The sequence below is a fragment of the Puma concolor genome, chromosome B1 (genome assembly GCF_028749965.1).
Source record: "Puma concolor isolate L17-30 chromosome B1, mPumCon1.1.hap2, whole genome shotgun sequence".
NCBI lineage: Eukaryota > Metazoa > Chordata > Mammalia > Carnivora > Felidae > Puma > Puma concolor.
The window spans coordinates 202,502,164-202,517,099 of record NC_141670.1 but is presented as its reverse complement, the minus strand read 5'-3'; the positions used below and the strand labels follow the sequence as shown (position 1 = coordinate 202,517,099).

General features: G+C 50.7%; 1 protein-coding gene across 6 annotated transcripts in view; it reads right to left on the bottom strand.

Annotated features, from left to right (window-relative positions):
* The window catches only part of EVC (EvC ciliary complex subunit 1), a 73,913-nt gene that overhangs the window by 17,940 nt on the left and 41,037 nt on the right, over positions 1-14,936 (bottom strand). For all 6 annotated transcript variants that reach the window (XM_025921645.2, XM_086705479.1, XM_086705480.1 and 3 more), the window contains one exon: positions 8,194-8,406. In XM_025921645.2, the coding sequence (XP_025777430.2) occupies positions 8,194-8,406 (213 nt within the window). The remainder of the gene's footprint in view (positions 1-8,193; positions 8,407-14,936) is intronic.

Sequence of the window (14,936 nt, the reverse complement as noted above, 5' to 3'; positions counted from 1 at the left end):
ACATGCCTTTTGTTTCTTGTCTCAAAGATCCTTTTCTCCCCTGATTTCATTAAAAATTCCCCTCACCGTTCCTTCTAGAGATTTTTAAAGTTTCTTATTTGCATTTAAATCTTAAAGCCAATTTCACATTCATTTTCTGTGGTTTGAAGAAGGGATCCAATTTTTTTTTTCTGCATAAATGGATACTAATTGTGCCAGCACCATTTATTACCTAATTTGTCTTTTTATGAGTGGTCTGTGCCACCTCCATACACACACAAATGTCATTCTAGGCTCTCTGTTTTGTTATGAGTCTGTCTTTATTTCCGCATCAATACCACACTGCTTTAATCGCTGTTGCTTACAGCAAGACTTCATAGCCAGGCAAGTCCTCCCATATTCTTACACAAAACTGTCTTAACTATTCCCGGTTGTTTTTCCTCTCCTATGAATTTTAGCATCAGTTTATCAAGTTTGGGGAAAAAAGATTTTGGATTTTCTTGTAGTTGAACTGAATTTATAGATTAATTTGGAGTGGATGACCGTCTTCCCAAGATCGAGTTTTCCCATTCAAGAACACGGCATTTCTTCTCAGTCTTACTTTAAGCCTCCAATGACATTTTATAAACTTCTTCATTAAGCTTTTATACACATTGGTCAGATATATTTTTAGGGACCCTACGGCTTTTATTTGGAAGGGGATCCTTATTTATGTTATCACTGGGTGCTGCTGCTATGTGAGAAACGTACTGGTTTGGGATGCTGGTTTTGTATCTGGTAAGTTTACTGAGCAATCTGAATAGTTGTAATTGTTTGCAGATTCTTTGGGCTTCTCAGTGGAGACAGTCACGGGGTGCCTGAGTGGCTCAGTCAGTTAGGCATCGAACTTCAGCTCAGGTCATCATCTCACAGTTTGTGAGTTTGAGCCCTGCATTGGGCTCTCTGCTATTAGCACAGATCCCACTTCGAATCCTCTGTCCCCCTCTCCCTCTGCCCCTTTCTCTCCCTCCCTCTCTCTCAAATACACATTTTAAAAAACTTCAATGGAGAGAGTCATATCATCCACAATAACCTACATAGGAGCCACACAGGTCATCGATTGTGTTGTTTAGATCTTATTTTTATGGCCTGATTTGTCATCTGAACAGTCTATCATGTTCTGTGAGATGAGGTGTTAGAATATTCCATCATGATTTCCATCTGTTCATTTTTCCTTTTAATTCAGCCAAATTTTGCCTAATGCATTTTCCTGAGGAATTGTTTCTTTTACATTATATAATGACCCTCTCTTATCCCTCAAGAATGCTTTGTGCCTAACGTAGTTTGTCAACTTTCTCTTGGTTGGTATTTGCCTGGTATATAACTTTTGGTGTCATGATGCTGTAGGTGAATCTCATAATGTCATGTAGCGTGGGGAAGGTTTCTCTGCAACTTACATGAATTTGTTACTATTCATTGTGACTGATGGTATACTTGGACTTATTTCTACCATCTTGTGGTTTCTGGTTGCCATGAATTTCCTTTGCACTGTTCACCCCCTCCCCTTCTATTTGCCTTTTAATGGGACTGACTGAGCAGTCTCCAGGAGCACAGCTGTGGTTAACGAGCTGGGTTATGGCTCAGTGCAGGGAGGGAGAAGGTGCAACACGGGGACACGGGAGACATCTCAGGTAGAGGGTGTTAAGCCTGACTGTAGGATTTAGGCTTTGGAGTGTTCAAGGTAGTGGAGACTTGCTCTGGATTGGGTGCTGTTGAAAGGGGTCATGCAGTGATGGGGCATCTCTGTAAGTCCTTCCTAGAAGGAGGGCAATCTGGGGTCCCTGGTTGGCTCGGTGGGTTAAGCGTCCGACTTTGGCTCAGGTCATGATCTCACGGTTCATGGGTTGGAGCCCCGCATCGGGCTCTGTGCTGACAGCTCAGAGCCTGGAGCCTGCTTCAGATTCTGTGTCTCCCTTTCTCTCTGCCCTCCCCCGCTCACACTCTGTCTCTGTCTCTCTCAAAAATGAATAAACATTAAAAAAAATTTTTTTAGAAGGAGGACAAGGCTGTCATTGCGGAAGAAGCAGCCCTCAGTCATCTCAGCCAGGATAGGGGCACGGTTGGTCATTTCTGTGGCTCTGGCAATGTTCACGTGTTACCTGCGTTCAGACACGCTTACGAGCTGGTCTCACTTTGTCCCCATCCTTCCCGGTCACAGAGTGGCCTTGTCCAATGTTGACGTTCTGTGACGTGGTTCAACAGGAGACCCAGGCCCGTGGGTCCCAGGCGGCTCCTGCGTGTGAGGGGCTAGTCCTGTCTCTCTCACGTGGGGAGACTTCATCCCGACCTTACACACTTAACCTGTCAGTACAAAGCTCAACTTCCCTTTCTCCAGAATAGGACAAATGCAATTCCGCTGTTCCGTCCTATTTTCTAAACTCCTTGTTTTTGAACCATTGATGTTCCTTTTGTCGATATTCTTATTTCCTTTTCCCTACTGCTTTCAAAGTTGTGTATCGTATACCTATTCCTTTTGTGGATTTAGTTTTTTTAACAAACATTCCTGACTCCACAAACCTAAGCAGTATTTCCTTGACCTTAGAATTCATGTCTGCCACCAGTTCTGGAAGTCTCCTATCCACTATCACTTTGAGCACTTCCTCTCCTTCATTCTCTCCATCCTCTCTTTCTAGGATCCCATGAGAAAGCTCCTGTGGGACATTATCGTTCTGGTGCCCACGCCCCTCAGTCCCTGTCCTATGTCCCCTCTCTGCCCTGCATTCTGGACCTCATTCTCGCATCTATCTTCTAACATTTCACACCCTGCCCCGTCAGCCGTGTTCAATCTGCCATTTAACTGACTCATCCGTTAAATATCTGCTTCCATCACTAGAATTTTCATTCATAAAAGTATATGCTTTTTTTTATCTGTTGTCTTTTTTCCCTGCGTCCTGTTTTAACAGCTAGTAATTCCTTCTGCTAAGGTTTTTTATTGTTTTAAACATACATCCTTTATAAGAGCTCCTTTTTTATAAAATTATTTTAATGTTTCTTTTTGAGAGACAGAATGCGAGCAGGGGAGGGGCAGAGGGGGGGGAGAGAGAGAGAGAGAGAGAATCTGAAGCAGGCTCTAGCCTCCGTGAGCTAGAGTGCTGACCCTCGTCACTGCTACAGGTAATTTTGTGGCTTTGGACAAGTTTACTCTCTGTTTCAAACGTTTATTTACTAAGGAGAGAAAGGGGAAAGGAGCCAGAAGTCAGGACATGCCCGGCACATGCTAAGGGTTTTGTAGTGCCCTCCCACAAACAGGGTGGGCTTCCAGGCAGGGGGGTTCTAAAGCTAGCACCTCAGGCAAATGATGTAGTGCAGACGGAGGGGAGCACCGCCGTTTTAAAAAACACAGTCGGGGTAGGTCTCGTTGTGAGGGTGGCCTCGTGTGAGGGTGACATGGGAACAAAGACTTCCCGCAGACACAGCAAGGCAAGAGCAGGCCCGTCAGCTGGAGGAGGAGAAGGCCAGTGTGGCCGGAGCAAAATGAGCCGGGGGTGGGGTGGGGTGGGGTGGGGAAATGAGCAGGTCACAGGGAAGCCAGGTCCTGACATGCAGGGCCTCGTGGGGCACTGTGAGGACACCGGCTTTACACACGAAATGAGAAGCCACCGGGGGGTTTGGAGCACAGAAGTGACACAACGTGACAGTGTCTTTTAGCAAACCTGACGTGCTGGAGATTGTAAGATGCACAATCATTTTAAGTATCGCTAAGGGAAAAAAAAAAAATCGCTGCGAATTAAATTACGATGCATCGCAACTTGGGAAAGCACGTTTAAAATGTGCATCTTAAAAATTAGTGTCATGTGGTATGTTTTTAAAGTATCACTCTGGCCGGGGGTTGAGACTAGATCACAGCGGGGGAAGGCGGTTTCAGGGGGACCAGGGGGCGGGCCGGCCGTCTTGGTGATCTGACGAGAGGGGTGGTGGCTACGACCAAGCGTGAGACCAGGGGTGGCCAAAGTGGCTCCGCTCTGGACTAGACAGAAGGCAGAGTCAGTTGGATGTGGGGTGTGCTAAAGAAGGGTGAGTCGTGGGGTGCCTGGGTGGCTCAGTCGGTTAAGCGTCCGCCTTCGGCTCAGGTCACGATCTCACAGTCCGTGAGTTCGAGCCCCACGTCGGGCTCTGGGCTGATGGCTCAGAGCCTGGAGCCTGCTTCGGATTCTGTATCTCCCTCTCTCTCTGCCCCTCCCCCATTCATGCTCTGTCTCTCTCTGTGTCAAAAATAAATAAACGTTAAAAAAATTAAAAAAAAAAAAAAAAAGAAGGGTGAGTCGAGGCAACCCCAAGGGTCTTGGTCCGGTTGACTGGAAGGATAGAGGAAGGACAGAGAAGAGTGTGGATGGAGAGGGTTCTCAGGAAGACGGGGGGCAGTTCTGTTTCGGGCATGCGACATTGCACATGCCTACGAATCACACGCACAGAGATCTCAGGGAGAGAGCTGGGCTGGGACACATTGCGAGCTGGAGACATAAATGAGCGAGTTGCCGACCTCAGCCCCACCACCACGAGGAACAGAATCCTGCTGAGGACTGTGTAAGTGAGCTTGGATGCGATCCCCTCCCAGCCGAGCCCCTGGAGGAGACTCAGCCACAGCCTTGATTGCAGCCGTGAGACCCCAGGCAGGGGACTCCGTGTCCGGACTCCACCACTGAGGCGGCAGAAGCGAGAGAGCCAAGCAGCGGTTTCAAGGAGGAGGGGAGGGCCCAACTCCAGAGAACAGGAGCTCTCGATATGGAAAGCGGGAGACAGCGCGGACGGAGCCCAGGTGCTGTGGCTGAGCGCGGCAGGACAGGCCGGGAGCTCAGCACAGGCGGGGGCAGGTGTGGTGGCCAGGTGATGGAAACCCGCCAGGGGTGGGGTGGAGAGGGTGCAGGCAGAGTGGGAGGTGGCACCAGGACTCAAAGCCTGCTGGACCGACTGCAACGCGGTGTCCCTTACAGCGGTAAGTGCTACGGGGCGCGCGACTGCCACATTCCTTGTCAAAGGTGCGAACTCCGTGGTGGCCTATTATTCTCCTACTTCTGCTGTTTGCGCTGCAAACTTCGTAGCTTGAAACAACACAAACTCATGATCTTATACTTCTGGAGGCCAGAAGTCCAATATGGGGCTCAAGGGGCTAAAATCAAGGTGTCAGCAGGCTTCCACACCTTCTGGAAGCTCCAGGGCAACATCCATTTCCCTGCCCTTTCCAGCTGCTGGAGGCTACCTGCATTCCTTGGCAAGTAGCTGCTTCTTCAATCCTCAATCCGGCGATGGCTGGCTGAGACTTTCTCTAACCAACCACATCACTCTGACTCTCCTGCACCACCACTCCCCGCCCCCCCCCCCCGCCACTCCCTCGTAAGGACCCTGGATAGTCCACAATTGCCCTATCTCAAGATCCAAAACTTAATCATTTTTGCCAAGTCCCTCTTGCCATGTGAAGTCACATGATCACAGCTGTTGGGAATTAGGATGGGGGTTCCTCTGGAGGGGACCTAACCCAGTGGACTGGGGAGAAGCCCAGAAACCGACATTAGAACACATTACTTTTTGAGAACCACTATGCTACAACCTGTTCCAATTGGGTAATCGACAGATTCCATACTATTTAACAACTTCCTGGAGTCCTAAGACACGAAATCACCAAGGCCCTTTGGGTAGAAGACAATTTCACAGCCTGGGTGTGCATTTCATTTTCCACGAATAGTTTGTTGGTACTTTTCTTCTTACCACTAAATATTCACCTGAATCACAGAAAGCTCATCTGTCACTTTGATCGTCAAGGAGGAAATATAGCAAGCAAAAGTGCACACGGACCTCTAAGTATCTTGTGGAAATTGACTGCAATTAAATGACCAATCAGTCAATTAACTGTGACATATACACATGGAGAAAACGGTCTTGGGTCATACTTATCCAATCAGCTGATGAGGTCAGTAACTATCCTGCTTGCTTCTTGCATGCAAAACTCCTGAAACACTGCTACACAAGCCAAGGAAAATTCACATGCAAGCGAATACTCCCAGAGCAAATAAATAGGAATTAATAACCAGATGCTATGCGCTGTCTGTGATTTTCTTCAAATAACTTAAGACTCATAACTAGAGAGTTTCCAATGCATCGTGGATGTGGATGTAATAATTTATCGGAAATGAAATTCTGGATCTTTTTTCGATGTCAATATCATTAAGTAATGAAACGGACACTGTGTGAAAGGTCTTATCTTGCATTATCTCACAGCAGCCCTATTGGGTATTTGATCCCAATTTTTCACACCGAAGCAGAGATTCTGAGACATTTAGCAAGTTGTGCAAAATCCCAGAGCCGTGAGGAGTCAGCTAACCGGCCAAGGTCACCCAGCCCATTAACGGGTTGCGCTGACTCAAACCCAGGCATCCAGCTTCCAAGGTTAGGAGCCCGTCTGCATTTAGGGAGCCTTCATCAGGGGCACGTTAGACTCACCTGGCAATCTTGTCCCCGTCCCTCCCCAGAGACTGTAAATGAAGCGGCCTGGGCCCAGAATCGCTATGAATCCACAGATTCAGCTTCACGTACATCCCTAAGGTGAGCCTGTGATAATTTCCGAGGCTGCACTGTTGTTGTTGGTAATGCAGCAAACTTTTCCTGAGCCCTTGCTGTGTCCCAGCCCCTGGGCTTTCCATAAGGGAGTGTAAAAGTGAAAAGCAGCGGTGCTGTCCTTCCGGAGCTTAGAGCCAAAGGCAGGAGACAGTAACCAATGAAAGGAAAGCATGATGCAGCTGACAGAGGACTGAGATAAACCAGAAGGAAGTCCAACAGGAAACTAGGTCTTGTGCTGCCCTGAGGCTCTGAGTGGCCATGTGTTTGCATGATGCTTCCTCTTACTTACTTGGTACTTTGGACAGCTCCAGTCAGCTGCCTTGGAAAACCTGCCTTACTTTCATCAGCCCAGTGCTCTTTGGTAATGATGGGTGTACTTGGACTTGGGAGACCCATCGTAAAGAGATGGTGGGGGGGGGGGGTTGTTTCTTATAACAAGCACGGGGTGGCGGGCAGTCCGAGGCTGGGACAGTGACGCACACTCTCTGTCCTTACCATCCTGAGCAGGCTCCATTCTCCTGCCTCTGAGTCAAAGGAAGGCTGGGCCACCCCAGGCCTGCTGCACACGCTCTGGGCAGGAAGAACGGGGAGTCCTGAAGAAGGCGATTTCTCCAAGCAACACTCGGCTTTTGTATTACGTATTGGGAAAGGGAAGCTCTTTGCAGGGACCACACTTTGAGGCCAAGACTATCGGCCACTGCTAGATACCCGGATATTGAACACATTAGTTTCAGAGCCTCTAGCGTGCAGGAAGGCCAGGGAGAGAAAGGACACGCAGGTGTCTGTCACGCTTGGAAATTCCCCCTTTGTTGGACACATTTTAGTTGTTCTTTAATAAAATTAATGTCTATTCCCTTCCTATTGTGGCTGTCACACATTCCCACAAATTCTGTGGTTTAAAACAACACAAAATCATGACCTTACAGTTCTGGAGGCTCCGGGGTTGGGTGGCGGGGGGATCCACACCCAGCCTTTTCCAGCCTCCAGAGGCGACTGCATCGCTCGGTGCGTGGCCAGATCATGCCAACCTCTGCTCAGGTCACTACTTTTCATTCTCCGTCTCTGACCCTCCTCCTTCCCTCTTACAAGGACCCTGTGATTACACTGGGGCCACCTGGTGACTCCACCTGGAGAATCTCCCCATTTCAACACCCTTAATAGAATCACTTCGGCAAGGTCCCTTCTGCCGTGTTAAGTGACGCGTTCACGGGTTCTGGGGATTAGGATGTGGACGTCTTCGAGGGCCATTATTCTATCTACCACATTTATACGTGGTTTTAATATTGAAACAGACTTGCACTGAAAAGCGGGAATTCTATGTGTGTAGCAGCCTCCCCCCCCATGACCAAGTCCACTCCCTTATAAGCCACCTTCTGGCCTCCCATCGTTCTAGAGAACAGGCATTGCTGCCCCTTCCTGATGGATCAGCCGGAGACATTATCTAGTGACTTCTCAGCCTCTGCTCTCCTCTCCGGCCCACCCTGGCGGCCCGGGGCTGGCGAGCACAATCTCGGTACCGTGCCCAACACGGGCACTAGGGGACGCTCCATGGACGAAATCTCTCATTATTCTTCCTAAGTGCAAAACATGCGGATCCCAGACCTGGTTTTACAAAATACCCACCTGCTTGTCTTGCTCCAGGAGGTCTTGGAAAAGTTCCCACTGCTGTTTCCGGAAGCGATCGGACTTCCCCAGCTGCCAGGCTGTGTTCTCCTGGACCTCCTGCCTCAAGTTCTCACAGTCTGCCTGGGACAGGCCAGTCATTCCTGGGAGCGTCTGAAGGAACAGGACGTCCACAAACTTCTGGAACGTTTCCATGGTGCTGCGGTACAGCTCCTAAAGCCGAGAGCCACATGATGGAGTTATAAGTCGTGGTCTCACTCTGGGCAGGGCCGTGGGCTTCCCACAAGACAGAGAGCAAACCCAGCGGAGGGAGCTCTCAAGCCACAGACACACACACACACACACACACACACACACACACACACACACACACACACAGGAAACACCTGCTGCCTTCCAGCCCGTTCACCCCGACCCAGTCCTGCCGTCTGCCCCACAGGCCCTGACTCTCTGGTGACCCCTCTGAACTTCCCTCCAGATTATTTTTACCACCCCTGGCCTCTCAGCCTCCCTCCACCCCCCACACTTAGGCTGGTTATTTGCATAAACCACAGATCTTATTATAATTCCAGCTCAAATAACCTGGAACCCCTCTCTTCCGGTCGCTATCAGGGTCACCTAGCAGGGCTGCTGGGAGGTCCTGCCCCACTTTCCACCCTTATGTTCCCTTCAGCCCACCTCGCCCACTCCAGTCTTTTCCCGAAAATGTATTTCTTTAAATTGAGGCAAACCAAAAAACACATGTATGATAATATATTAAACACCTGTGATTCCACCACTCAGATCTTTTATTTTTTGTAGATTAAAAATACTAAAGTTTACAGGTGAAATTGGAATCCTTTATGTTCCTCCTGTCGTTCTTTTCCCCCTCCCTCCCAGCATCCTCAGAGACATCCATCCCCATGACCTCAACATCTCTCTTTCCAGCTTGGATTTCTACACCCTCACTACATATTATGTTCATAAATGTGGCTTTCATGTGAGTTATCCACATAAATGGCATCTTGTGGCACGTTTCACGACACAGAGGCTTTTTCAAGCCACTCCCCTTGTCCCAAATCCAGACACTTTCATTCCTGGAGTGGACTCCTCTTCATCCTGCAAAACCCCTGCAAAATAACCCCTTCTCTGTGAAGCACTCCCTGGGTGGCTCAGACTAACGTGGCTGTCTCTGACCCTGGCTTCCCACAGCTCTTTGGTCAGCTGCCCAGGGCATTGAAACTACAATTTATCTGTCACCCCTCCCCCAAACCACAGTTCTCTGAAAGCGGGGGCCACATGATACTCAGATCACACCAACATCTTGTGTCCTCCTGGACCAAACACCTGGGTTCAGTACCTGAATGTATCACGCACGGACGTGATGTCCAATGCCCATTCTGCAATCTCTGCCTAGGAACTCCCCACACATGTCCCAAAACTCAAGTTGAGGTCTCCTCTTCGGGGAAGGCCTTCCTGACTGCAGGGTTTGATTGGACTCAGTGTGATTTAGGCTGAACACCTCCTTCCTTCTGGGGTTCTGGAACCTCGGTGGAGACCAGGTAAACAGCACCCATGTGACTGACCCCCCCCTCAAAATCCTTGGACTCCTAAGCTCAGGAGAGCTTCCCTGGTGACACCACTCCACACAGGTTATCACACTGCAGGGGTGGAATTATGCACAGCTCCGCTGGGAGAGGATTCTGGAAGCCTGCTCTTGGTTCCTTCTGGACTTGGCTCGCCCCGTGCACCTGTTCCCTTCGCTGATTCTGCTTTGAATGTCTTCACTGAAATTTAGCATAAGTGGGTTCTGTGCTGAGTCCTACAAGTCCCCCCACCAAATGATCAAACCTGAGCATGGTTTGGGGGGCACCAAAGAGGAACCCTTCCTTTGCTGCCCCTCTGGCACCTGCCTCCCTTTGTGGTCACTGGCTGTGTCATTGTCCTTCTCAAGGACGAGACCAGGAAGTTTCTTAACAGTCTTGTCTTACTACCTAAGCATCTGTAGGGCCTGACATAGCGCCTGGCACACAGCAGGTAAGACGCTATAACTGGTAATAATTATGAATTCCTACCATATACCAGGGGATGCCATGAACACTCTTCTTGTATAATCTCTTTCAATCCTTGTAACAGTGCAATGATGATGTTCTATTATAACTACCATTATTTCAGATGAGGAAACTAAGGCACTGATCAGGAAAGTAACCGGACATGGTTTGTAGAGATTGGGTCCTGGCAACTGGACGGTCGGACTCGTGCTCATAACCAGTATGCTACAAGGAGAGCACACTCTTTTTTTGAAAGAAAAATAAACATATTCTCAGCACCTGGAATGGTGTACCTAGGTCATACCTGGTGTGTTCAATGAATAGAAATTAAATTGAATTGAAGTCGGTGTTAATTAAACCCAATGAATGTCCTGCTTTAAGGAGCTCATAGCCAAGCTGGAGTTTGTTCAGAATACAGTGATCACGACGGGGGCATAAGTGACCCACAGCCTTTCGAAGGTTTAGAGAGCCTACCGATAATGGACAAACAGCTCATTTGGACAAATCCTCCCCCTGAGAATGAATGAAAAACAAAGCTGGACAAAAGGCTTATTAAACGATCATGAAAGTCCCAAGAGCCAGCAAGACAGCGAGGAGAACACGAGCAGAGGTCATGAAGAAGGCACAGTCAGAGAAGCGTGCCCAGCTCTGGGGCTGTGCTTAGCCATGGGGAGCGGGTCCATCCAGGGGAGACAGCTGAGCACCTGATAGGACTTCTGATGGCCACCAGCTCAAAAGGGAGCTCATGGCTCCCCAGGGGTGGGTCCTGGTAAGTCATTCCATGCTTAGCGTCAGAACCCAAAAAGCTCCACCATGAATGCAATGGAAGGGAACAGGCTCTGACTGATTTAAACAGCTGCAGCCCAGAGTCAGTTCATGGGGGTCGCCCAGGACATTTTAGGCCCTGACCTCAAATTAAGGTCACCTTGAACCCTAGAGGCCCAGTCATCTGGCAGAAGCAAAGGCAAATCCTCTTTGGAGGACATGACTGTATGCCTGAAAATACTTTCACAAATAAATGTACACATTTGGAATAAGGCATATAATAAAAAAACAAAGAGGCACACAAGGAGATAAGACAACATCACCAAAGACCCCACAGACAACAGACATCAAAATCAAGCCCTCAGGTACCCCCGGGGGCGTAATTATAGGACACGGACTTTAAAGTACTGATGCTCGCTATAGCACGAAATTAAAAGCCACTCCTGAGCCTCGAAGCAAAGAGCTGGCCATGTGGCATCAGCACATCCTCCGGCGGGGCTGGGGCTCGAGGTCAGGCAGGTCCGTGTGACTGAGCCCCGGTAAACTGTGGACCACGGCTCAGGCGGGCTTCCGTGGCCAGCCACACGCAGTGCGTGATGCCGCGAGGGTCAGTGCCGTCCACACTCGGTGGGAAAGGACACCTGAAAGGGTTGGGATGGGAGCCCTGGATTCTGCCCCACGCGCCGACTGTGCTCTGCATGCTTGTGCCGGAATAAACCATAACCGTGGGCAGAACAGCTTTCCATGGAGTCCTTCTCGAGGACTTGGGGACCCCCAAACTTGCATTTGGTGTCAGGCTTGAGGGTGTCTGGGGATTCCTCCCAAACGCTCCCCCCTGGGCGCCTAGAATGATCACTGCTGCCTTCTTTGAGGACAGTTTCATTTTTGCTTTTATTTTCTTCAGCCCGGACTCTTGGGGGGAGACTCGGAAGCTGAGAGAGGGCTCAGGCTGGGCAGGCTGCCGTCCCACAGCACTCCTCAGCAGACCCAGCATGGGTGGGACAGCCCGGAGTGAGATCCAAATCAACAAGTAGGTCGACGCGGCACCCTGGAAGGGGACGGTGGCAGCCCAGCCGTGTGCCCATCACTACCAGGACGACTCTGGGCTCGTTCCAGCCGTCTCTTCACGAAGCACCGAGACGTGTTCTTCAGCGGCCACTGTCTCAGTCTCACCGAGAATGTGCCATTTGTTTAAAGGCCAAGCGATGGTGAGAATTTAGAAACATGCGCTTTTCTCCGCAGCCTGAGAACCCTCAGGTGGTCATCGAATTTATCGCACAGCCTCCGTGCCCGTGGCATCATGATCGACGTCCCGCCCAGAGAGGGGAGATGACGACTCCCGGTGCCTGGGTCTGCGGAAGAGCCAGCCAGACCGCAAGGCGCATCATGTCCTGCGTATGTTCTGTGCTCACACAGCCTCCCGGGCAGGCAGTGATGACGACCGCGGTCGCGATAATATATTTTGAATGCTCACCACGGGCCTGACGAATGTGCGAGCTTGTTTAAGCCTCTGAATAACTAGTCCTGTGGAGAATGCTTATTATTCCCGTCGGAACAAAGGAGATGAGATGCTGACCATCAAAACAGAGCCCGACGCAGACTTCTCGCCGCCCCCACCCGCGCCATCCCAGTGCAGGCCCCCACGGTCTCCCGCCCGGACCGCCGCAATGTGTCCCCAGGTCCCCGCCTCCACCTCTGCCCCCCCCACAGTGCCTTCCCTGCACAGAAGCCAGAGGGATCCTCGCAAAACATGAGCCAAGTCACTTCCCTACTCGAAACATGCCAGTGGCTTCCCGTGCCGCTCCGATGTCAGTGCAGATGTCTTCAGATGGATTGCAGGGCCCTGCGGGTGGAGGCTGTCCGACCTCGGCCCTAACCCTGCCCTCCCGCGGCGGCCGCATTGGCCCCCGTGCTGCTGCTGGATCCCCGAGCTTGTCGCTGACCCCGGAGCTTTGCAAAGATGAGCACTTTATTTATTTGGTTTGCAGCTGACTAGGTTGCACCAAACAGGGCTCAGTAATACTGAACGAAAAGGAATGAACAAACTCCCCCACGAGTCAGCAAGGAAGCCAGATTCACACTCTGCGGCAAGAGCTGTGCTCCTCAGCCTGGGGCCTGAGACCCCCTGCTCAGTGTGCTCAGCAGTCGGGTAGCCAGGGAGGTATTTACTGAGCACCTACTGTGTGCTGGGCCCTAGGCCCCAGCCCTGCTCTCCTGCTGCCATAATGGTCGATAACGTTCTCCGTCTCCGTTCTGCAGACGAGGAGGTGAGCTCAGAGAGGTTAAGGCTCTTGCCCGAGGTCACCCAGTGAGGAATGGCTCTGCCAGCATTTAACCGGCTCATTCAGCTTCTCTCTACCCCACCTGAGGGCTTCAACCTCTCCTTCCGGAAATACCAGGAAAGCAGTTCCCAATAACCAAAGGCAACGATTTCCACAATGAAGGAACATAAAAGAAACCAAAGTTATCTGGAACCAAAGGGTTCAACATGAGCTGACAAAAAGAGTCTGAGGGGGCACCCGGGTGGCTCAGTCAGTTAACCGTCTGACTCTTGATTTCGGCTCAGGTCATGATGTCACAGTTCCGGAGACTGAGCCCCGCGTCGGGCTCTGTGCTGAGAGCACGGAGCCTGCTTGGGATTCTCAATCTGTCTCTCTCTCTCTGCCCCTCCCCCACTCACTCTCGCTCACTCTCTCTCAAAATGAATAAATAAATAACCATTAAAAACAATGGATCCGAGGAAACACGGCTGGACTAACTCTGGGAGACAAGCTGGCACAGGACTTTGGTTACGTCCTTTACAAGCAGCTACGCAGATGCACGGAGTCAAGTGCCTTCTTGTGCCGTGCGTCTCCAAGGACCGCCTCACGAGGCACAGAGTCCAGCAGGTGTCACGCCTGGTTCGCACCGGACAGCCTCTCCTGATGCTAGAATAAAGGGGGTCTTCAATCTCAGCCTGAGCTCTCACAGGCCCGGCAACCAGACCCAAGCGCAGGAAAACCAAATGCATGACATCGTAAGGACGCCGCTGGAGGGATGGGGCTGTGGTCACTTCGGTGTCACCACAGACCTTTATTGAAGCGAATGTAATTCTGGCAGCCACGGAGACTGGCCAGGCACTTCTGTACACGCTGCCCGTTTGCTTTATGGAGAAGGAAAGTGGGTTCGGTTGAAAGATCTTCGCCTCCAATCCCAGCTCAAGAGAGGGAGCGTCAGCCTGCCGGAGGCGGGGTCGGGGGCCATGGGGCGGGGCATTCAGAGCAGCTGCCCCACGAGTGTTAGCTCACTGGACCACCCCACCCCCTCCAAGACAGCGGTTCTCAAACTCTGCCGCATCGGAATGTCGCTGGGATGGAGGAAACCGAGGCACAAGTCAGACAAGCTGTTCCCAATCACGTAACTGGCCAACAGCCTGGCTGGGATTAGAACCCAGGCCGTCTGGCTCCACAGCCAGGATGTCACTACTACACGGCCCCCACACTAAGCAACATGCTTCGTGGCAAGAACATCAGCACCGAAGGTAGAAGGACTTCTTTTAAATCCCGTCTTCACTACTTGTTGACTCTAGAACTCGAGCAGGACGGTGGGGCCAGCACAGGGAGGCTGTGTAACCAACGCAAGTCACACAGCATTGTTAGCAGCTTTCTCACTCCCCGCCCAGGAATCTGAGTCCTGACAAGGTTGTTCGTTTCCTGCCTGGGGTGTCTGGGACTTTGACTAATTGAATCCCACCCTGCACATTTCTCGAGAAAACCCTTCCCAGCTCCACATCTGCATAGGAAGGGAAATGCAGTTTTCACCACACAGGTTTCTCATTTGGATTAAGTGATCAAATACTCAGACAGCACTTAAGACAGTAGCCTGCCTGGAACAAAGATCGGCCTCTGTATCAGTTTCCTGTGGCCGCCATAGCAAAATCCCATAAACCATGTGACTTTAAACAACAGA